The 23377-nt window shown below is 43.7% G+C and overlaps 1 protein-coding gene and 1 non-coding gene across 6 annotated transcripts in view; both read right to left on the reverse strand.

The window, feature by feature from the left end:
• The window catches only part of PDE10A (phosphodiesterase 10A), a 684633-nt gene that overhangs the window by 389080 nt on the left and 272176 nt on the right, over positions 1–23377 (reverse strand). For 4 of the 5 annotated variants that reach the window (XM_078370444.1, XM_008995354.5, XM_035297764.3 and 1 more), the window contains one exon: positions 10289–10423. The exons of the other annotated variant lie outside the window; for it this stretch is intronic. In XM_078370444.1, the coding sequence (XP_078226570.1) occupies positions 10289–10337 (49 nt within the window). In that variant the 5' untranslated portion in view covers positions 10338–10423. The remainder of the gene's footprint in view (positions 1–10288; positions 10424–23377) is intronic. 5 annotated transcript variants of the gene reach the window in all.
• Positions 16756–16862, reverse strand: LOC118153273 (U6 spliceosomal RNA). The gene has a single exon (XR_004742530.2). It is a non-coding gene; the product is annotated as a U6 spliceosomal RNA (small nuclear RNA).

The following is a 23377-nucleotide window of genomic DNA, read 5'->3' on the forward strand; positions in this document are numbered from 1 at the left end:
ACACCACTCTGAGTGGTGTGATGAAATCCTGAACTGTCCTGCTCTGCCCTGCCCAGGATGTGAATCGTCCCTTTGTCCAGCATATCCATGGACGCTACTTGTCCATTAGTCTCTTAGTAGCCCTCTCTGCTATCAGATTTAAAGAACATAGTATAGGTAGGGTTTGGTACAATCTGAAGTTTTAGGCATCTACTGGGTGGCGTCTAACAAAAGAAATGGGGAGCTACTCTGTCTGAAATACTCGGTTTTTCCTATTTCCAATATCTCAAGTGAACAATTATAAGATATATAAGGAAACAGGAAAATATGACCCATAGACTGGGGAGAAAAAGGCAAACACCAAAAAGGCAACGGAATATTTCGTGTGAGAACGGCCAGATGTCAGATTTAACAGAGTTCAAACTAGTTGTTGTAAATATGTTCGTACAACTAAACAAAACCATGATTAAAGAAGTGAAGAGGCCGGGCGCAGTGGCTCAACCTATAATCCCAGCACTTTGGGAGGCCGAGGTGGGTGGATCACGAGGTCAAGAGATCGAGACCATCCAGGTCAATATGGTGAAACCCCGTCTCTACTAAAGATACAAAAAATTAGCTGGGCATGGTGGCGCGTGCCTGTAATCCCAGCTACTCAGGAGGCTGAGGCAGGAGAATTGCCTGAACCCAGGAGGCGGAGGTTGCGGTGAGCCGAGATCGCGCCATTGCCCTCCAGCCTGGGAAACAAGAGCGAAACTCCGTCTCAAAAAAAAAAAAAAAAAAAAAAAGAAATGAAGAAAGGCAGTGTTACATCAAGTAGAGAATATCCACAAAGAAAGATAAATTATGAAAAGAGCCAAGAGGAAATTATGCAAGTACAAAGTACAGTAACTAAAATTAAAAGTTCAGTAGAAGGACTCATCAGTAAATATGAACTGGCAGAGAAAAGATTGTTCAAAGTTGATTGATAGAGATGATGGACACTGAAGAACACAGAGAAGAATAGAATAAAGAAAAATAAACAGAGCCTCAGAGAAAAGTCAGACGCCAGCAAGCATACCCAAATACACATCATAGAAATACCAGAAATAGAGAAATGAGAAAAAAAATACTCAAACAAATAATGGCTGAAAATTCCCAAATGTATTGAAAAATGGTAACCATCAGGAAGCTTAATGAACCACAAGTAGAATAAACTCAGAGAGAACCAGAAGAAGACACACCATAGAAAAATGCTTAAAGTCAAAGACAAGGAAACATCTTAAAAGCAGCAGGAGAAAAATGATGCATCACGAAAAGGAACAGCTGACTTCCCAGCAGAAGCAATGGAGGCAAGAAAGCCATGTGGGATGACATATTCAACGTGCTGAAAGAGAAAGCTGTTAACATCCTTATATCTAGCAAAGCTTAATGAAAAACTAAAGGCAAAACAGATACCTCTCCAGATTGAAAAAACATTCCATTTGGTGCTAGATGACCTGTCTTATGAGAAATACTGACAGGAGTTTTTCAGGCTGAAAGGAAAGGCAAGACTGTAATTTGAGTTCATGTGAACACACACCACAGCATGTATGAAACATGAAGACCTTCTGTTAAATGAAATAAGCCAGTTACAGATAGAAAAACACTACACAATTTTATTTATATGAGGTTCCTAGAGTAGTCAAATTCATTAAGACAGAAAGCAGAATGGAGGTTTTCAAGGGCTGGGGGAGGGGGCAATTGGGAAGTATTTAAGTTTCAGTTTGGGAAAATGCAAAAGCTCTGGAGATGGATGATGGTGACAGTCACACACAATATGAAGTACTTAATACCACGTAACTGTGCATTTAAATATAGGAAAAATGGTGAATTTTATATTACGTATATTTAACTATAATTTTTAAAATTAATTGCAACTACAGGAGGAAAGACGAAAAAGCACCCCTGATATATTCATGTGACGCAGTCTCCATCCCTCTGGCAGTACTGAGTATTGGTTCCTGCCAACCCTTAGAATGAGCACCTCAGGAAATTATTTTATTCCTCAGGCTTCGGATGTATGAAATCAATACCATGAAGCGAATGCCTCCTTTCTCTTCAACTTCTCATCTTCTTATTATTAAAACAAATAAACTAGCCATGTTTCCCGAATTTTAAATGCTATAAACGTCTCCCATGAACAATAGGGAGATTACTCAGTAATAATCCTAGTTGCTCAAGGCTGCTTGAGTTGAGGCAGTTGCAGGAAAAGCAGGGCCTCCTCGACTCTGGTTAGCAATCTTCTCTGTCTACAGAAATAGTATGGCAAGCCTTAAATTCTAATCCTTTTCCTAGTTGTAAAATATGAAAACTGAAACAAATAACCCTAATAAAGGCTAACACATAAAAAGAAAAGAGGCAACCCAAGCCAGAGCCTTACGTAAGGAGCACCACTTGTAATCATACATGTGAGAAGTGCCTAACATAGTGGGAAGAGCAGGGGTTTGAAAGCAGACAAAAAACAGAGTGAACAAATCATTAATGAAATTAAAATGCTACATTAGAAAATATCCATTCAATGCTTGGCCAGGTGTGGTGGATCAGGCCCGTAATCCCAGCACTTTGGGAGACTGAGGCAGGTGGATCACCCGAGGTCAGGAGTTTGAGACCAGCCTGGACAACAAGTTGAAACCCCATCTCTCATAAAAATATGAAAATTAGCCAGGTATGGTGGCACGTGCTTGTAATCCCAGCTACTCAGGAGGCTGAGGCAGGGGAATTGTTTAAACCCAGGAGGCAGAGGTTGCAGTGAATTGAGATCATGCCACTGCACTCCAGCAGGGGTGACAGAGTGAGACTCTGCCTCAAAAAAGCCAACCAACCAAACAACAACAAAATAAAAAATAAAATATTCACTCAATTTTAAAGGAAGTAGTAAAGGAAAAATAGAAGGATAAAAAGACATGAGATATATAGAAAGCCAAACGTAAAATGGCAAACAAATTCAACTATGTTAATAGTTACATTAAAAGTAAATGGGTTAGCAATTTATCAAAAGGCAGAGATTGTCAGACTGAATTAAAAACATGATCTAACTATGTGTTGTACACAAGAGATAGACTTTACAAATAGATTTAAGGTAACAGGATGAAAAAGATATATCACAGTAAATATTAACCACAGGGAAGTTGAAATGACTGGACAAAATATACTTTAATACAAAAACTATTACTAGGAATAAAGATGGGGCATTTTATGATGATAAAAGAGTCAATTCAACAGGGATATTTGACACTTACAAAGATATGCATCTAACAACAGAGCACCAAAATATGTGAAACAGACCCTAATGAACGTGAAAGGAGAAACAAAAAATTCAACAATATGTGGGTTTCAATACTTCAATTTCAATAATGAGTAGAAAAATGAGACAGAAGATCAGATCAACAAGGAAATAGAAGACTTGAATAACACTGTAAACAAATTAGACTTAACGGATCTCTGTAGAACACCCCAACCAGTAACAGAGTACACATCCTTCTCAGGAGCACTGGGAGCATTCTCCAGGATGGACTATACACTACTCCATAAATAACCCCAATACATTTAAAAGGATCAAAATAGTACAAGATATTTTCTCCAGCAACAATGGAATAAAATTAGAAAGTATTAGTGGAGAAATTTGGGAAATCACAAATATGTGGAAATCAAACAACATGCTTTTAAACAACCAATGGGTCAAAAATCAAAATGAAAATCAGAAAATACTTTGAGATACATAAAAATGAAGACATGACGTACCAAAACATATGGGACGCAGCGGAAACAGTCCTTCAAGGGAAATAGGTAAAGCTGTAAATACGGTATTAGTAAAGAAGACAGATCTCAAATCAGTAACCTAACTTTTCACCTTAAGACACAGGAAGAAAGAAGGGCAAATGAAACCTAACTCAAGGAAAAAGAAAGAAATCATAGGTTAGAATGGAAATCAATGAAATCGAGAAAATTAAAAATTAGAGAAAAATTAATGAAATAAAAAATTGGTACACAAATGTTTATAGCAGCGTATTTATAATACCTAAAGGTAGAAATAACCCAAATGTCCATCAAGGGATGAACGGATAGACAAAATGAAGTACTAATACACACTGCAATGTGGGCCAATCTTGAAAACATTATGCTCAGTGTAAGAAACCAGTCACAAGAGACCACGTACTGGATGAGCCCATTCATATGAAAGTCCAGGAGAGGAAAATCTATAAAGACAGAAGATGGTTGTGTAGGGATGAAAGGATGGGGATGGGGCAGGGGGAGGAGCACAGATAGGACTGAGAGGTAAAGGGCACGGGGTTTCTTTTCAAAGTAATGAAAAAGTTTTGAATGGACTGTGGTGATGGTTGCATATATCCATGAACATGTCAAAACAAACTGCACATTTTACATGGGCAAATTACATGGTATGTGAATGATCTCTCAATAAATCTTTTTTCAAAAATGATCTTGTCACTTGGAGGCTCCTGAGAGTAGCACCAATGCTGTGCACACGTTTGTTGTACCGTTTTTGATGTAACGTTACATAAAATAAGAGAGTTCCGGGGGAAAGAAAATTGAAATGCCATTTATCCCCTAATACATTGTGTAATTTGGGGCTTGGAGAGAGAGAGAGTCACATTTGAACTGAAGATTTGCTAGGAAGTATTGCACCACCAGGACACCTTTGATTTCTGAATAGCATTGCAATCATACAATGTACTTGATTTTTTGCATTGCTAGGAGGTTCTCCAGAGAAGAAGTTGATGCTTAACATTTATGTGGCTTTTTGTCTCAGATCTGGGACGGAGTTATCATGCTGGTGATTTTATAGGTACCAACAAGCAAAAGTAAGCCATTTGAAGTGTTTATTGATGCAGATTGGTTGGCTCCAGTGGTTGGGAAACTGTTGGATATTCAACTGTGTCTGATACCTGCACACCTGTGATACCCGCATTGCATCAGTGCTGCAACAGAAGGAAAATGACAGAGATCGCATTTATAATGTTGAACTTTCTTGTGCCTAGTAGCTTACAGTAACTTAGTTAAAGGCCTGGCATATATAGAGCAAGCATATCAGCTGTGAAGTGTCTGATTGTTCTATAGACAAAATTATTTTGTTAAAACAAGACTCTGACTTCAGATGCCTGAGAGCAAATTCCTGGGTAAATAGGAAACCTGCGAAAGAGTGACCTGAGCAGGTGACAAGTGACAGAAACCATCTGACGGTCTTGGGTGGCTATGTGCATTACACAAGCATATTTCCTTTGTCTTCTGATTGTGTGCAGAACAAAAAAACAGTAACACAATTTGTCACTGCCACCGTTGTTTCAAGAGAACGCTGCACATGCTAGCCACTCAGCAGCATATACTTGGACTGGGCCATTTTCTGTGATTTAACAAAAACTGTTTTATTGAATTTCTAACATGTTCTGACATTGTGCTAGGTGCTGAGGATACAGAAGTGAATAATATTGTTTCTGTCATCAAAAAAGCCACAATCTGGAAGAGGAGGGAGACAAATACTTGCAGAGCAGCAAGAGAAGTGAGAACCAGATACTTGGTGTCAAAAAGCGGGGGATGGTCTGCTTTTCGTGTGTGTGTGCATGTGTGCATGTGTGTGCATATGTGTACATTTGCATGTGTATGTGTGTACATGTGTGTATGTTTGCATGTGTGCGCGCGCATGTGTATATGTTCACATGTGTGTGCTCGCATGTGTGTGCTTGTGTATGTTTGTGTGTGCTTGCATGTATGTGCATGTGTGTGTGTAGGTGTGCATGTGTGTATGTGGTGAGTGTGTCTGGAGTAGGGCTTGGGAAGGCCTCATAGACTTGAGATGAGTCTTGAAGAATGATGGCTACAGAAGCAAAGGAAGAGACCATCAACAGGCAGAGGGCCACTCCAGTGAGACAGTGAAGAGGACAGGTTGGGGAACAACACCCAGTCTGGTCCTGGACCTGGAGCCAAAGTATAAGCGGGGAGGGCAGGAAGATGTGGCCAGGAGGCAGGCAGGGCCAGGTCAGCTATGCAACACTGTAATTACATTTCCCGTAAGTGGTAAAACCATGTTTGAACCTCCGAAGGGTGGAGTTGCCTCATCGTGGGGGAATTCAGAACATGCCCTGGGACAGCAAAGGGTCTGCCTCAAGAAGGATCAGCTCCAGCTGCAAAGAACTACAAAAGAAAACTGCAAAAAGCAGAGAACAAGGACATTTGTAAAATGTGATTTTGTGAAAACGTCCTGCCTCTTCTCCATTTCCTTCTGACACTGACCGCTGTACCTTACAAGGGAGCCAGATCTTGTTCCCCAGGTGCTGACACCAATGGGCGTCTCATCTGAGAGAGGCCCTCATGGCTGACCCTTAGGGCTCGATTCTGATCTTTCACATGTGGGCTGGGCCGCATCCCTCATAGCCTGGAGGAGGAGCAGCCTGAAGTGTGACAACCTCATCCTTCAGAAGAGGTGAAGATCCTGCAGTTCCCACGGTGCACTGCGAGGATGCTCTCTCATGATCTAATCTGCTCTAGGACCATGTGAGTGAGGCTCTGATGTTCCTGACACCTGAGGTGACTCTGGGAACCAGAACCTGCTTCGGGAAAGGTTGAATACTGAATACTGACCCTGAGCAGATGGGTGGTGTCCCACTACAGTGAGCTCCTGTGACCCAGACGTGGTGGGATCCCCCTGCTCTTCCACTTGCCCATGCAATTTGAAGTCCATTTTCATAAAAACGATTCAGCATCTCTTAGAGGTAAAGTATGCACGTTTCTCTCAAAGAACAACTGCCTTTGGACAGGTGAGGATGGAGTTGTGTTGCAAAGGCCGGGTTCATAGGTTTGTTTGCAACCTTGTAAATAATTATTTTAATGACACAACTTTGTAAGTCTATTAGTGTACCTCAGATGTTGCAGGCACCTGTGCTGCACTCGGAGTGGGGTCCAGGACAGTGGTCCTGTTCCCTTCTCAAGAAGGGCCTTCTCAGGGCCTAGAAATCTTAGCTTTAGCTTCTCCCTGTCCATTTCACATAGGGAGTGGGAGAAAACATGCATCTCATTTCACTGCATTTTAGAGGTGTAAAAGGGTTTTGTGAATAAAGCCATAAAAAGAACTCAGAGATAAGACACCACTGAGCTCCTTTTGTCACTCACACTTTCTGCTAATGCGTTTTCCTCCTTCACTCATCCTGAAGAAAGGTTATGTACCCCAGAGACGGTAGATAAGCTCAAAACCTCATAACTGAGTTCAAAACATTATTTTAGAAGTGCAGCTAAAGGAACATGGAGAGTGATCTGAGGCCGTCTTTTAAGAACACAGGGAAGAACCTACACATTTGAATGTTCAGAAGCTGTCTAAATTGCAGATTTGCTCCAAAGATTGCACTGTGACTTGCTCTTTGCTCTGGAAATCTTGGCCTTAGGCCAAAAGCACTAAGCCATCACCTGACCCTCCATGGGTCCTCCCATCTTCCTGCCTCTATCCCGTCTGTCCCCCGTGTAATCAGCTATGGGACAGCCAGGGCCAGCAGCCACCTCCCCTTGTTCTCAAATCCTTCCAGAGTCTCCACCAGGGGCTGGTACCATCATGGAGAGGCCACTTCTCAGGTCACAATGATGAATGGATGGAAGGATAAGCTACAGGAGTAGCCGAGTCACGGAAAGGGCAGCTACTAGCATTTTCTTTTCCCACACATTTTTCAAGGCTGCCGTACACACGCCTAAACATATTCACACTCGTTCACCAAGGAGGGAGTAAACTCAGCTGCAGCCACGCCACGTACAGCAGCATGTTGTATCCTAACAGAGAAACTCTGTATACACTTGGGAACTGGCTCGAGCTCTCAGGCTCCAGGCCAGCAAAAACTGTGGGTGTTGTTGGCTACGGTCCTTGAACAATACCCACAGCCAGATGATCAGACTCACACAATGGCAGCAGCTCTAGAGGGATCCGCTGGGGCTCCTTCAAAGAGAGAGGAACTTGGGGATAAGGAAGGAAGTGAAGGAGGAGCACGTGGGACACCCAAGCAAATTACAAACCCAACCGGAAGCACTGGGGCCCACCCCAGTAAGGTAGGATACACACAGCTGAGACAACCACAGCAAAAACGTGCAGCAGGAATAACAGGGGCCAAGATGCTGCTGCAGCCTTGTTTCCATTGTTTTTTTTTTTTGCTATGGAGTCTTCCGAGTTTACACAGAGTTCACACGCATGATCCCATCTGTAGCCACTGAGACTCTGTAGAGACGTTTCAGTTCTTCTCATCACACTTGCAGATACACCAATGTGCTCACCATTAAAATAAAAAGAAATCAGATTCACCAACAGCAAATAAATAAATAAATAAAATCTGTCGCTTAGGTTTTGTGAACAGGTTTCACTGCACAGGAACTCTCTCTTTTCGTGGATGTATGAGAAGCGTGAGAAATTAAACACAAAAAGAAATGCAAAAACAATCAGGTAAGCAAAGCCATCTTTCCTGTTTCAAACTTGATCATTTTGTGCCTTTTGATCTGGGCTGTCATGCGCCCCCCCCCCCCCCCCCGCGGGCCACGCTGCACCGCCCACCAGGTCACCGGGGACTCCACCTGCCCCACCTGCCATCCTTCCCGCGCTTCTCAGAGCTGCTCACTGGCTCCTGGAGAGGCTCCCTGGCTTGGTTTCTGCCCGCCACACCGGGCCTCGCCCTACTCTCAGCCTCACTGTGCCCGCTTGCTGATGCTGCCCCGCAAGGCGATCTCCAGGAGGACCCGCTGACAGGCCGCGCACCCTCCCGGGACCCACATCTGCATCGTGGGCTCCTGCCAGTGCCCTCAGCACCACAACCGTGGATTTCACGCCGGCTCAGGGGCTTTGGACGCATCGTTATCAGGCTCTGCGCTCTCATCTGTTCCAAACACGGTTCTCGGTGCTTCCGCCCGCAAGCCTGCATGGTCCCTACTGCTCCCCATCAGAATAGGCACAGGAAAAAACACAAAGCAAAATGAAACAAACCCGGGAATGCGTCCTACCCGTCCAATCCACCTGGCACACCCCACTCTTTACCCCCAGCCCACGGATCTCCCTCTGCCAGCTGCCACCCTGGCTCCTTCCTTCATGCCCTCTCTGCCTCCAGTCTGGCAGGTTCCTTTCACAGGAGACTGGTCTTTGAAAACTACTTGTTACATCGTTTCACTCTTTTGCCTCAAATTTTCCAAAGTTTACCCAGCACTGGAAGATGAAGACCTTTGACCTCCAAGGACTGTATGACCAGGCCCCTTCCAATCCCTGTGGCCGCCTCATCTCTGCTCCATCCTTACTGGCTGCATTCAGGCCATTGCAGCGTTTTGCTCAGCCCTGAACACAACAACTCAGACCTGCCTCAGCGCGCCTGGACGCCTGCTGCCCTCTCCGCTGGACGCTCACTCCAATCTTCACATGCAGGCTCCTGTTTCTGCCAGCACTGCCACCCTGAGAGACGCCACTCCCGCTCAAGGTCTACGCAGCACTGACCACCCTCTGAAGCTACAGCAGGTGTTTGCTTCCTGAGTGCTTCTTCCTCAAGTAGAATATGAGCCCCTGGACACGAGGACTCTGTCTTGGTCCGAATTGATTAGCAGGACAACACAGAGCAAGAGCTAAATCGTATTTGCAGAAGACTGAACCCGCCTCACGCCCTTGTGCAGTGCTCTCAGCCAAACAGAGTCCTCCACTGGCCGAGGGCAAAATCCTTTTGGTTTTTGGGAACATATAAAAACAGGCAACTAAGATACTACAACGTTTTCCTGTTATGGAAACACCTAAATATGCAAACCGATCACTTTTAAAGAGAGCCATCACTTTCTCCACCTTAGAAACAGGGAAAAGCACTTTTCCTTTTGTGTTTTAGAAACTTTGCTTTCAAAGTTTCAGTAATCCCATTTTATAACTTTTTTTAATAAATCAGGAACTTTTTGCTGCGGTCTTTGTTTAGCAATAAAAGTCATCAGATAAAAATAATGTAAATTATTTTCTTATTGAAAGTGTCCTTCCTTGTAAGGGTGTTTATTCTTCATTGCGATGTTGAATTACTACGTTGGCTGCTGTATTAATCAGGAAAATACCCAACTTAACTTCAAAAAAAAAAGGAAAAAACATACAAAGTGCTTAGAAAAATCGCTTAAAACCATGTCTATATTCCTGGGCTCTGATCTAACATCAAAAATACCCGTGTCTTTCCTCATCACAGGCAATTTTCTCAACCGCTTTGCCAGCGAGGTCCCAGCTAAGAGGCATGAGGGAATGCCATGGAGGGGCAGACTATTCCCCGGGGAGGTTGAATGGCAGAGCGGGGTTCCTTTTTACCTGGCGCACTGCAGGGGTCCAGGGTGCCTTCTGCTGGGTCATCGCTCATCTGCGCCCGGGGGTCTGTCCCACTCCTCAAAGCCAGCAAAGCGGGTCCTTTGCTCCCACCTTTAAGCCTGAAGGGAAGGCGGCTGGCTGGAGAGAACAACAGGGATATGGCGTTAGCAGTAAGTTCTACTAAATACACCCTTACAGCTGGGAGCGGGGCTCTTCGGAAAACTTCATCTTGGATGGGTAATTCACAGAGGTAAGTGCCTGGGGCTCCCATTGGCCCTTCATGTTGGGCATTCTGGCACCCTGACAGACAGATGGTGTGGTTCGGGGTGCAGAAGGCATTGTCATCAGGATGGACTCTGTATTTCTATTTTTACACTGGTACATAAGTAACAGAAGAAAGCTGAGGTCACAGAAGTTTGAAATGAAAGATCATATGACAATCAATTATAAATAATTTCTAAATCCTATGTATAGCTATTTGAATGCTTTATTGCTGAGGAAGATTTTTGATATGTCATAAGCATTTTGGATTGAAACACATGCCATGCCTTACAAAACACTTCAAGCCTGCCTTACTGAAGTGTGATTGATACATAAGCCGTCCAGGTAGAGGGAGAACACTTGTATAAGCTCTAATACACCAAAGCGTCCATGAAACTATTATCCTCACAACACTCTGAGTAATTAGAGTTGTGTGGAAACAAAAACCAAAACCAGCCAAATGCCAGGGGGCCCCTAATGCATATGGCATTTGGAAACTCCTGGCTACCACTGGGCAGCTCAGCATGCATGCCTTGTGCACAGAACCAAGCTATGCATGGCCAGTAAGGATTTCCGATTGAGGGCCACCCCTGACCCGCTGGAAGCCTGTAGAGGGGGTGCCGTGCCTTAGCCATTCCTGCCCTCTCTGGGGAGAGCCAGGGAGGGGAGTTGTGGGTTTGTCATTTCTAACCTCCAGGCTTCCAGTCCTGTGAGTCTGATCATGTACATTTCTGTCACATTTCAATACATTCAAATGATTTTTGAAGCTAAAACACCAAAGCCAACCTTTCTTTCCAAAATAAGAGGAGTAGACAGAGATGGAAACTCAGCTGCAGATCAAAATCAATTCAAGGCTGGTAGGTGGTGTGGCAACCCCAGGGGCAGGGCTGTGGCAGCCAGGGGAGAGGGCCCCCTACTCAAATCCAGACACAGCAGCCCCGTTCACAGCCCTTCCACAGGGGTGTCCCAGGGGTAGAGCCTGGAGGTGCCAAGGAGTGAGTTTCAGTTGGGGAGACAGGAACCAAATCGCAAAAGGGCTAAAACGCCGTGAATCCATGCCCTAAAGAAACAGGAGTCTATGTGGCCAGTGGCTGCAGCCCCAGAGTCTCAACTGGCCACCACTTTGTTCTGTGGACAAAGCGGTGGCCGGTTGTGGCCAGGTCCCAACCCACAGTGACAGAAGTATGTGTTGAACCTGGGAGCGATGCTTGCTCTGGGGTTGCAGCACTGGAAGGCACCGCCTACCCCAGCCCAGGGCAAGGAGAACCCCCCTCAGTGGGTTGCTCCCCTTCCTCTCCACAAAGCCCAAGGAGCAGATAGACCCCATGTGAACCAAGAGCTCTGGGCTCACAGGGCAGGGCAGGAGTGCCTGGGCAGGAGCCCAAGGCCACAAGGGTGGAGTGTTGGCTCAGCCTGCAGGGAGGGCCGCCTGTGGACCCCTGAGGAAGGCTGAGGTGCAGCAGGGCTCAGTGAGCAGGTGCAGCAGGCTGCTCATGCTCACGTGGGCTGTGTGCCAGACGGGCTTGCACCCTCATTCACACTCAGCAGCTGGCAAGGCTTAGGGACACACAGGTGACACACAGTTCTGGGATAAGCAATCATATTTTTATACAGATGAAAACTAGGATTTAAAAATGTTTAACAGTAAGATAAAAACATTAGTCCTAGAACCATATGCTGCCCACACACTCAAAAATCAGCCAACAGAAGTGGTGTGTGCATCAGCTGAGCATCGTATAAATTCGAGCCAATGTTGTATTTAGATTTTTTATTTTCCCCAAATCGACCATTCAGCAGATTCCAGGAATGCTGTGTTTTGGGTCAGCAAAAAGACCATGTTCCCCTGAAGGAACCTGTAGGGAAGTAATAGATTCCAAGGGAATGAAGGGGAAAAGGAGGAGGGAGAGGTGAAGAGAGACACACACCGATGCACATGCATGTACACATGCACACACATGAACACACATGTACACACACAGACTCTCAGTGTGTGAGGGGCCTGAGGTATGGACGACGGATCAGGTGGGTTAGTACCGGAAAGAAGATGGCATGTCACCTGCTGCATAGAAAGCAGAGGACCCTCAATCACTCCGCAGTGGGGGAAGGTTCCTCTTCGAGGCACCATGGTCAGAAGGCACGGGTTAGACCCTAATTTCCCATCTGTGAGTCCTCTCCTGTGGCATCACACAAGTTACTGTTGTATATTACTTTCTCCTCAGCTTTATTCTGTCCTACCAGACAGTCAGAGTTCCTCTTCTTATCTATACCCTGCCTGGGAGCTCCCTGTAATAGTAAATGCAGGAGACTTGCCCACGGAAGCAGCCCCTCCAGCTCCTGCACTGAAGTACCCCGTACATGCTGAGGATAAACAATTAGAATGAAGCTGTTCTGACAGAAAGACCTCAGGACGCTGCCAAGGCTAAGAGCAGGTTCTGCCTTGCAGACCAGATGATGCCCAGGTGCCGGGGCTCGAACCCAACCCCCAGCTACAGGGTTCTCTGATCCTGTAGTGGGAGGCCTTCCGGGTGCTGAGATACAGAGGCCTGGGTTCCGAGTCTCCACAAAATTCACAAATTATGGACTCATAATTGATTTGCTTATGAAACTCACAATATGATTCCTTTATATAGCATCTTTCACTCTTCTTTTCTCATGTGCTCATGCACACAGCAGGGACACTTCAGGATTAAAACAAGCCGCCTGGGCCTCCCAAGAAGCGGGAGCAGCGTGAAGGACGCTGACTGCACACCTTCTCTCCTAATGGGAAGGCAGGGCCATGGGATCATTTGTTGTAAGCACACTTTAAAGAACTAGTTCTGAGAAAGACAGATTGGAATTGAAGATCAGCATCATCGGTGACTTGGGAGCAGCTCCAGTGGAATCTGGAGAAATGAGCCCATTTGAGAAGAGCAGACCGAAGACAACATTTGGATGAAGGATTAAGAGCGCGAAGCCCTGAAGAAGAATGGAGACCTTTACTTTCCCCTGCATTCAGGAAAAAGGGGTCATAGGTATGGATCAGGAGAATTCTGCCATAAAGAAAAGCAAGGAAGAGGGGGAACTCAGGGTGGCTCTGAGCATCTGAATGGAATGAAATGTCTGTCAGCCAAAATCTTTCTTTTTTTAATGACTATTCTTGATTTTTAAGGAAAATTACTTTTAAAATCATGGTAAGAGGATATATAAATTTCATCATCGTAACCGTTTTAAAGTGCTCGGTTCTGTGGCGTTAAGTACCTTCATATTGCTCAGCCGTCACCACCATCCCAGAACACTTTTCATCTTAGGAAATGGAAACCGTGTCCCCATTAAACACCAATTTCCTGAAAACCACTATGCAACTTTCTGTTTCTATGCAATTAACTTCTCTAGGTACCTCGTGTAAGTGAAATCGCACAGTGTTTGTTTTTTGTGACCTGTTTATTTCACTTAGCACAATGTTGTCAAGGTTTATCCACGTTGTAGCGTGTGTCAGAATTGTCTTCCTTTTTAAGGCTTAGTAATATTTCATTGTGTGGGGGCACTATAATCTGTTCATCCACTCCTCCACTGAGGGACACTTGACTTGCTTCTACCTTTGGGCGATTGTGATAAGGATGCTATAAAAATGGGTACAGGCTGGGCGCAGGGGCTCACGCCTGTAATCCCGGCACTTTGGGAGGCAAAAGCAGGTGGATTACCTGAGGTCAGGAGTTTGAGACCAGCCTGACCAATATGTGAAACCCTGTCTCTACTACAAAAATGAGCCAAGCAAGGTGGTGTGCAGCTGTAATCTCAGCTACTTGGGAGGCTGGGACAGAATTGCTTGAACCTGGGAGGTGGAGGTTGCAGTGAGCCAAGATTGCACCACTGCACTTCAGCCTGGGCAACAGAGGGATACTTCATCTCAAAAAAAAAAAAATGGATACAAATATTATTTTGAATCCCTGCTAACAAGAATAGACAATATAGAAAGGAATATAAATGAACTAATGGAGCTGAAAAACACAACACAAAAACTTAGCGAAATATGCACAAGTTTGAATAGCCGAATTGATCAAGCAGAAGAAAGGCTATCAGAGGTTGAAGACCTACTTAATGAAGTAAAATGAGAAGACAAGAATAGAGAAAAAAGGATAAAAAGGAATGAGCAAAGTCTCCAAGAAATATGGGACTATGTGAAAAGGCCTAATTTACGTTTGATAGGTGTACCTGAATGTCTTGAAGGGAATGAATCCAAGCTGGAAAATACTCTTCAAGATATTATTCAGGAAAACTTTCTGAATCTAGCAACGCAGGATAATATTCAACCCCAGGTAATACAGAGAACACCACAAAGATATTCCTCAAGAAGAGCAACCCCAAGGCACATAATCGTTAGATTCACCAGGGTTGAAACAAAGGAGAAAATACTAAGGGCAGCCAGAGAGAAAGGTCAGGTTACCCACAAAGGGAAGCCTATTAGACTTACAGCAGATCTCTCAGCAGAAACTCTACAAGCCAGAGAGAGTGGGGGCCGATATTCAACATCCTTAAGGAACAGAACTTTCAGCCCAGAATTTCATATCCTGCCAAACTAAGCTTCACAATTGAAGGAAAAATAAAATCTTTTATGAACAAGCAAGTACTCAGATATTTTATTACCACCAGGCCTGCTTTACAAGAGCTTCTGAAAGAAACATTATACATAGAAAGGAACAGCCAGTATTAGCCTTTCTAAAAATATACCAAAAAGTAAAGAGCATCAACATAAAGAAGAATTTACATCAACGAATGGATAAAACAGCCAGTTAACATCAAATGGCAGTAACCCTAAATTTAAATCAACTAAATCCCCCGATCAAAAGATACAGCCAAAACCTAACGGTATGCTGCATCCAGGCCCATTTCACATCCAAAGATACACAAAGACTCAAAACAAAGGGATGGAGAAAGATTTACCAACCAAATGGAGAGCAAAAATAAATAAATAAATAAATAAATAAAAAGCAGGAGTTGCGATTCTCGCATCTGATAAAATAGATTTCAAAGCAACAAAGATATAGTGGTAAAAGGATCAATGCAACAATGAGAGCTAATGATCCTAACACCCAGATGCATAAGACTCATAAAGAGATTTAGACTCAACGAGACAGAAAATTAATAAGGATATCCAGGACTTGAACTCAGATCTGGAACAAGTAAACTTAATAAATATTAATAGAGCTCTCCACTTTAGATATACAAAATATACATTCTTCCTCTCCTTCACTCCTTTTATTTCCTAAAAAAAAAAAAAAAAGAATCCCTGCCTTCTTTTTTTTTGAGATGGAGTCTTGCCCTGTTGCCCAGACTGGAGTGCAATGGCACAATCTTGGCTCACTGCAACCTCCACCTCCTGGGTTCTAACAATTCTCCTGCCTCAGCCTCCCAAGTAGCTAGGATTATAGGCACCCACCACCGCACTCAGCTACTTTTTGTATTTTTTTGTAGAGATGTGGTTTCACCATGTTGGCCAGGCTGATCTTGAACTCCTGACTTTGGGATCTGCCCACCTCAGCCTTCCAAAGTGCTGGGATTGCAGGCATGAGCCACCACACCTGGCTTCTTTTGAGTATGTATGCAGAAGTGGAATTGCTGGATGATTCAGTAATTCTATGTTTAGTATTTTGAGGAATTGGCAACTGTTGACTGCAATGGTTGCACTGCTTCATATTCCCACCAGCGACGCACAAGGGTTCCAGTTTTTCCAGTTCTCCACGTCCTCACCAACTCTCATCATTGTCTGACTTTTATTTATTGGCTTTTTTCCATCACAGCCACCCTCATGGGTGGGGAGTGGTAATGACTGTGGATGCCGAGTGCCTACTCATGTGCTTGCTGGCCATCTGTATATCTTCTCTGGAGAAACGTCTGCTCAAGTCCTTTGCTCATTCTGAATTAGGATGTCTGGGATTTTTTGTGGTTGCTGAGTTGTAGGAATTCCTTACATCACCTGGATAATAATCCCTTATCAGTTATATGACTTGTAAATATTTTCTCCCATTCTGTGGGTTACCTTCTCACTCTGTCGATTGTGTCTTTGATGCACAAAAGCTTTTAATTTTGATAAAATCCACCTTCTCAGCTTTCTTTTGTTGCCTGTGCTTTTGACATCATATCCAAGAAATCATTCCCAAATTCAATGTCACGATGATGTTTCCTACGTTTTCTTTTAGGAGTTGCATAGTGGTCCATTTCAAGTTATTTTTAAAAATGTGTCACACTTCATGAATTTGCATGTCACCCTTGCACAGGGTCCTTGTTAATCTTCTTTGTGTAGTTCCAATTTTAGTAAGTGTGCCGCTAGAGCGAGCACTAAAAGAAAATCCTTGAAAAAATGCATTATCATAAATAGATGAAAATAAATTTTGTTTATAACACACTGTCCCAAATCCCCAGAAGAAAGAAAGTGTTTATGCCTTGAAGAAACTAAACCAGAGGGACTCTGGACTCAGAAGCACTGTGTGTAGTGAAGGCATGAGGGTCTGATAGAACAGGACACAATGAGAGTGTGTGAAGCTATCGGACTGTGAAGTGCTCCTCTCCCCCACGGACTGCCCCCACCGCCCCTTCTTCTGTTCCTAGCATGCATGCTGTGGGCATGCAGCCAAACCCCCATCTTTTCCCCCAGACCAGACATAGGAGAGCATTTTCTGGAGAAGCAGAACTGTACCAAAGAAAACCCCTGCAGCTATTGAAGTGTAGGGAACCATCCCCTCATGCGATCGCCCTACAGCAAGCTCAACAGGCAACATGTGCCAACGGCCCTCCACCCCTCACCAGAGCTTCCATCTGCATTTTAGTGTCTTGCTCTTACTTAGGAAAGAATGGCTAAGGATAACGAGATAACCAAGGAAAGCTTGCAACAAGAATGACTGAGGCTAAAATAATACACAGCAAAAGGAAACTCGGAAAGAGACCACATAGGGAGGAAAATAAGTTCTTAGAACTATAGCATTCTCAGAGGGAAAAGAAAGGATATTGCATTGATGGTTAAAAAAAAAAAAGAATGTTATAAAAGAAGGAAGTGAAGAACAATATAGGGGTTTTGGAAATTGAAAATGGAATACTACAAATTGTAAAAACCAGTAGTTGGAAGAATAAAATTGAAGAAATTCCCCAGAAAATAGAACAAAAACAGCAAAAGGACAGAAAAAAACAATAAGAAAATTAGAGGATGAATTCAGTGCAGAAAAAAAGCAACCAAGGAAAAGAAATTATTAAAGAAGTAACACAGGAAAATCACCTAGGGCTAAAGTCCAGGAGTCTCATGTTCAGTGGCATCGCACACACTGGGGCAATGGATGGAAGGAAACTGGCCAAGGAATGCCCCTGTGAAGCTCATTATCAGCAGTGATCCAGCACAGAACCCAAGAGTGCCCAGAGAGGGGAAGCAGCCAGCAGGAAGGAAGGGGAAGGAGAATGGCCTTCTATTTCTCAACAGCATTGTTGGGCACTAGGACACAGTGTTACAAAATGACAAGAATCCAAATGAAACATGATTCTCACCTGGAATTCTGCACTCACTGAAAATGTCATCACGGCATACATTTTCAATCTAGTCTCAACAAAGGGGAAGTGTGAGATACTGGATGCAGCAAAGGAACTTTCCAAAAGGAGACTGACAGGGGGTCCCAGCACAGAAGTGTGTAGCTTGGGCAGGTGGTGGGAGAGATGCTCCAGGTGAAAGGTCCTGGAGCTGATTCCAAACTTTAAAACATATTTGGAATACAGTTGGAAATTCTATTGTCAGTTCTTGGACAGATCTGTGAGACCATGTGGAAAAAATTAGGTATAACTAAAAAACTCAGCACATGAAGAAACGAGACTAATATTAATTGCAGGGAAAAGACATGTTGTACAAGAGAGAAAAATGGAATCCAAGTACACTATTTGGCTCAGGCTTGAGAAATATTTGCAGGGACCAAATTACAAATGTCACAGCTTTAGCCAATAATCATGACCACTGCACACGGAGTCCACAGGGGTGTGCGAAGCGTGAGGATGGGGAGGGACTGCCATGAGAATTTGATTCCCTGTTGTGTGACAGGCACTCAGTAGACAATGTCTAAAGAGACGAAGTAATTATCACAAAATAGTGAGGTATTACACAGGAAAGAGAGAGTCAATTTCTGAAACAGCAGAAATAAGAGACTTGGAAGTGGGTGTGTGTGAGACGGGGGAGAGAGCACGTTCCTGTATTTTGTTCTAAGCATTTCCATACTGTTTATTTGTTTTAATGGTCATGTCTTACTTTGAGGTATTTTGGGGGGTTATCTATACTTTTCTGAATTGTAGCACGTCCTGTGATCAGGGTCACTGATAGTTTATAAAAGCGCTGATGTACAAGTTAGGGAAAAGCAGAAGCAACTCCAGGCCAGCACAGGGTTTGCTGAGAGAGGAACGGGCTGCACGTCAGCCCTATTTGCCTCTTACACAGAGTACAGCTGGCAACTGTGCATGGCTGTCCCGCTTGAAAACCTGAAGAATAAAAATTGAGACCAAGAAAACCCTGTCTGAAATTCTCCTAAGATCAAATCTTACATCATCAAGCGTCCCTTGAGGTAGGTATTTTTAAACTTCTGGCTGACATGTGAACACCTGTTGGCTGAAATTCGCACCCATCAATCTACTACCCTGAGAAGCCTCCGGGAATGACACCCGATAAGCACTTATTCTTATGCAAGAAGGCATGGCCAGGCATTTTAGGTGTTTCGGTCTGGCAGGAGCCAAGGTGATGAGATTACTGGGAGGAGGGTTCTCTCAGACAAGTTGAGGATGAATAGACAGACCAGTCTCCAGAAATGGAAGGTGCTCTCCACTCTGTGTGGCTCTGGCCAGGCCATATATGGGGTATCGTTCTCAACTCAGAGGTCGTGAGGGTCTAAGGAGGACACGTTGACTGTGTCCAAGAGGGGTTCTGCCATATTCATGGATTTGGAAGTCACTTTAAATAAGAAAGAATCTTGAGGACGTATAGAAAGTTATGTGTAAATAGTGTCAGACATTAAGAATGTCACACGGAACAGTAAAACACTGGACCATTTTTAGGGTTAAAGAGTTAGGTGGACGTAGAATACTATGCAACCATAAAAAAGGATGAGTTCAGGTCCTATGTAGGGACATGGATAAATCTGGAAACTGTCATTCTCAGCAAACTGACACAAGAACAGAAAACCAAACACTGCATGTTCTCACTCATAGGTGGGTGTTGAACAATGAGAACACATGGGCACAAAGAGGTGAAGGTCACACACTGGGGTCTGTTGGGGGATGGGGGGTAAGGGAGGGGCAGCAGGGGGCAGGGAGGTTGGGGAGGGATAACACTGGGAGAACTGCCTGATGTAGGTGGCAGGAGGATGGAGACAGCAAACCACCATGGCGTGTGTGTACCTATGCAACAATCCTGCAAGATCTGCACGTGTGCCCCAGAACCTAAAGTACAATAAAAAAATAAATAAATTATAAATTATATATCTATAAAAAAGAGTTAGGTGGAGAAAAAGATCAACTCAGTATGAAGAGGAACTTACAAATTCAAATTGAGCCATTCAAAGACAACATGTGTTTTCTCGCAGTGTGGGGAATAAAACCAGGCCACAGGTGTGGCACAGAGTTCTCTTGACCTGGCTGTGAGCCACTTCCAGTGTGACGTGTTTACTATTTAATGCCTTTATCCCTTCCTCTGAACCTTGAGCTGTGAAAGTACACTTCAAAAGAGATTGGATTTGGGTATTTGGTGAGGAATGATCCATCCCCAATCCAATTCATCACTTCTTAACTTACAAAGTCTGTATTGCTTCTTATTTGCTTCAAGGTAAATGGATATTTTGAGGTATGAATAAAGACCCAGGAGGATTTCCTAAGAACCGTGGAGGGAACACTTTTTGTCATTCTTATTTCCTGTCCATACTCAAGTGCCACTTATAGACTGTGAGTCTGTAAGCGGCTCCAGATCCCATCAGTGGTCTATGGTGAATGAAAAGGCAATTGAATCCAGATGCTTTTTCTGGTAAACCGTTCCTTTGTGGGAAAAATAAACAGGACAAAAAGGGTATTCACGGATTTCTCCCTGGACACTCATTCCCATTCGAGAGAGATCTTTATGCCTCTGAACCCAGGAAGCGCTCAGTCTCCACGTGTAGATTCCCTACCTGTGCAAATACCACCTGTCTCATGCCATCTTTTAATTAACTGATTGTAATGTTTTAAATGACATAAAAATATATAGTCGAACAAAAAGTGTACTGATATGGAAATTAAGAGAAGCTAAGACAGATAAGTTCCTAGAGTTGCTAAATTTTTCCTCTGAGAACTACTTATTATCGCCTTGCCATATCTAGCTACACATCATTGGTGCAGAAGTTATACATTTCATGGAATTACACTGTTTTCAAAAGCTAAGGATTCCAAGGTAATTTCTTAAATGGACACTTAGCCACAAATTTGTATATTTATTCAAAAACGTACTTTTCCCCAATTTTTCAAGTGGTACAGAATTATTTATGTAATTATGTCAGGTAATTCTACCTGATTAGTCTCATCTTAATATTAAATAAACTTCATGGAAATCTATGTGCAAAGCGTGTCCGGTGCTGTGATAGAAAGCGAATAGGATGCGTTTTCTTGGCTGCCTTCCCCATTACCTGTGGAGCACAGGAGGCAGCCTCCTTTAACTGAGTACTGCTCCCCGTGTTTACAACGACAGCCCAAGTTTTAGAGGGTTACTTCAGACTCATATTCACACTAGAACAATACCAGGTAAGAAAAGATCCTTCTCCATGGGGGATATGTGCCAAGACACTCCACAGAGGCCTGAACCCATGGAAAGTAACAGATCCTGCATATGCTGTGTTTTTTCCTAGACATACTTGCCTATGATCAAGTTTAATTTATAAATTAGGCACGATAAGAGATTAACAGCAATAACTCATAACAAATTAGGACAATTATAACAACAGCCTGCCATAAAAGTTATGGAATGTGTTCTCTAGGTCTCTCCAAATACCTTAATATATTCGGACCATAGGCGACCAGGGGTAACTGAAGCCACGGAAGGTGAAACCGTGGGTAAGGTGGGGGATGGGGGCTACGGTACTTGTGAAGTCTGGTAAAGCCACCTAAGTGTATGTGAGGTCTGGAGCATTACTTCTATGGAGCCTGCCAAAACACCAGAGTGAACGCTTCACCTTCTCAGGTAAAATGACATGAGATCCTACGGATTGTATAAATCCTTAAGTAAAATGTGTATGCACATATATATGTGTGTATATATATATATAATTTAAACATAGATGCATTATATCTTAGATATATCATAGATATCTATCTTATATATCTATGATATCTTATATATCTTGATATATCTATATATTTTAATTTGAAGTAGGTTTTTGTTTGGATTGAATATAACAGAAATCCCACTTCATTCAATGTAAGCAAAATGTGAACACACCACGCCAGCAGCCTGAGACTCACGGAACTCAGGGAATGCCTAGGCCTCGCCTGCCAATCTCCACTGACTCACAATCTAGTTGTGGCATGAGATAGACACACAGCTGATCATTTCACCGAGAACCGTGGCCACAGCCTCGCAGCGGCACTCACATGGAGGCCTGAGGCCGGGAGCCTCCCAGACAGGCAAAGCCGCGGAACTCTCACCTGGAGCAAAACCAAATTCCTGAGCTTTGCTCTGGACAATCGCGGTGATTTGCTGTCTCTCCCTTGGCCAGTCTCCTCTTTGCTTCCTCCGTCCTTTATTTTCTCAGTTGACTGGGAAGAGTGCTTGCCATAAATATAGAAAGATCTCCGAGTCCTTTCTATTTACAACGTGACTGTGCTGCAAAAAAATAGTGAGGTTTTCTCATCCTCGTTCACATGAGACCCCGCGTGTCACAGCCGGGAGTGGGATTTGCTCCTGACAGCACAGGCAGGCCGTAGTAAAGCTGGAATTCCGACTCGTGTCTGCCATGCTCCCCAGCTTCTGCCGGGCAGTGTGAATTCTGCATCTCACTGTGCTCAAAATAGAGCATGTTTTGCCGCCGCTGCTACCAATTCTATACTTCAGTTCTGTACTTTAGAATCAGCAGGGAGATGAATAAACCCCAGCCTTCTCCAGGGAAGTAAGGTAGGAAATGAATTTTAACTATCTCGTTTTTAGCTCTGTTTACGACACAAGTTCTGCTTCTGACTAGTTGCCTCGAATTGGATAGTTAAACATTTCAAAGCCAATTTGAGAGGTGTGGGAACGAGCAAGGAATAAGATAAAGGTTGGGTTATTTTTAAAAAATTTCCCCTGGGGGGTCAGTCGACAAATTTTATTCAGATAATAAAAATTCCTCGGAGAGATGCTGAGAGAATAAAACGCTGATTTCACTGAGAAGCGTGCGTCACGCGTTACGTAAGCGCTTCCAGAAGCAGGGCTACTCTACATCTTCAGTGTGCTCACGGGATCCACCAAAATTAAGATGAGGGGACTGAATATTAGTCAGTGAACCACCACATAGAAACTACCCCTATCCGTGTGCACAGACAGGGTGCGCACTGGACAGGTTTTATGCCTGGCATCTTTGCCCTTTACTTACTGGGAAAAATTGGAAAGTTTGTTTAAACTCATAGAACCACAGATGATAGATTTGGTCAAGACGGTAGAAGTCTCCTAGGGTCCCAGAATTTTGCCTGTAACATGAGGTCAGCAAATCCTTCCTGCTCTCTTTAGGGCCCTTTTGAGACTAAGAAGAGGGTCACGGATTCGAAAGTGTGTTGAGAAAATTAGAAGAGCTATGCAAGTGCAGAATTAAGTTTTCGCCTCTATTTCCACCACACAGGTGG

This window comes from Callithrix jacchus, chromosome 4 (assembly GCF_049354715.1).
Source record: "Callithrix jacchus isolate 240 chromosome 4, calJac240_pri, whole genome shotgun sequence".
NCBI classification, from domain to species: domain Eukaryota; kingdom Metazoa; phylum Chordata; class Mammalia; order Primates; family Cebidae; genus Callithrix; species Callithrix jacchus.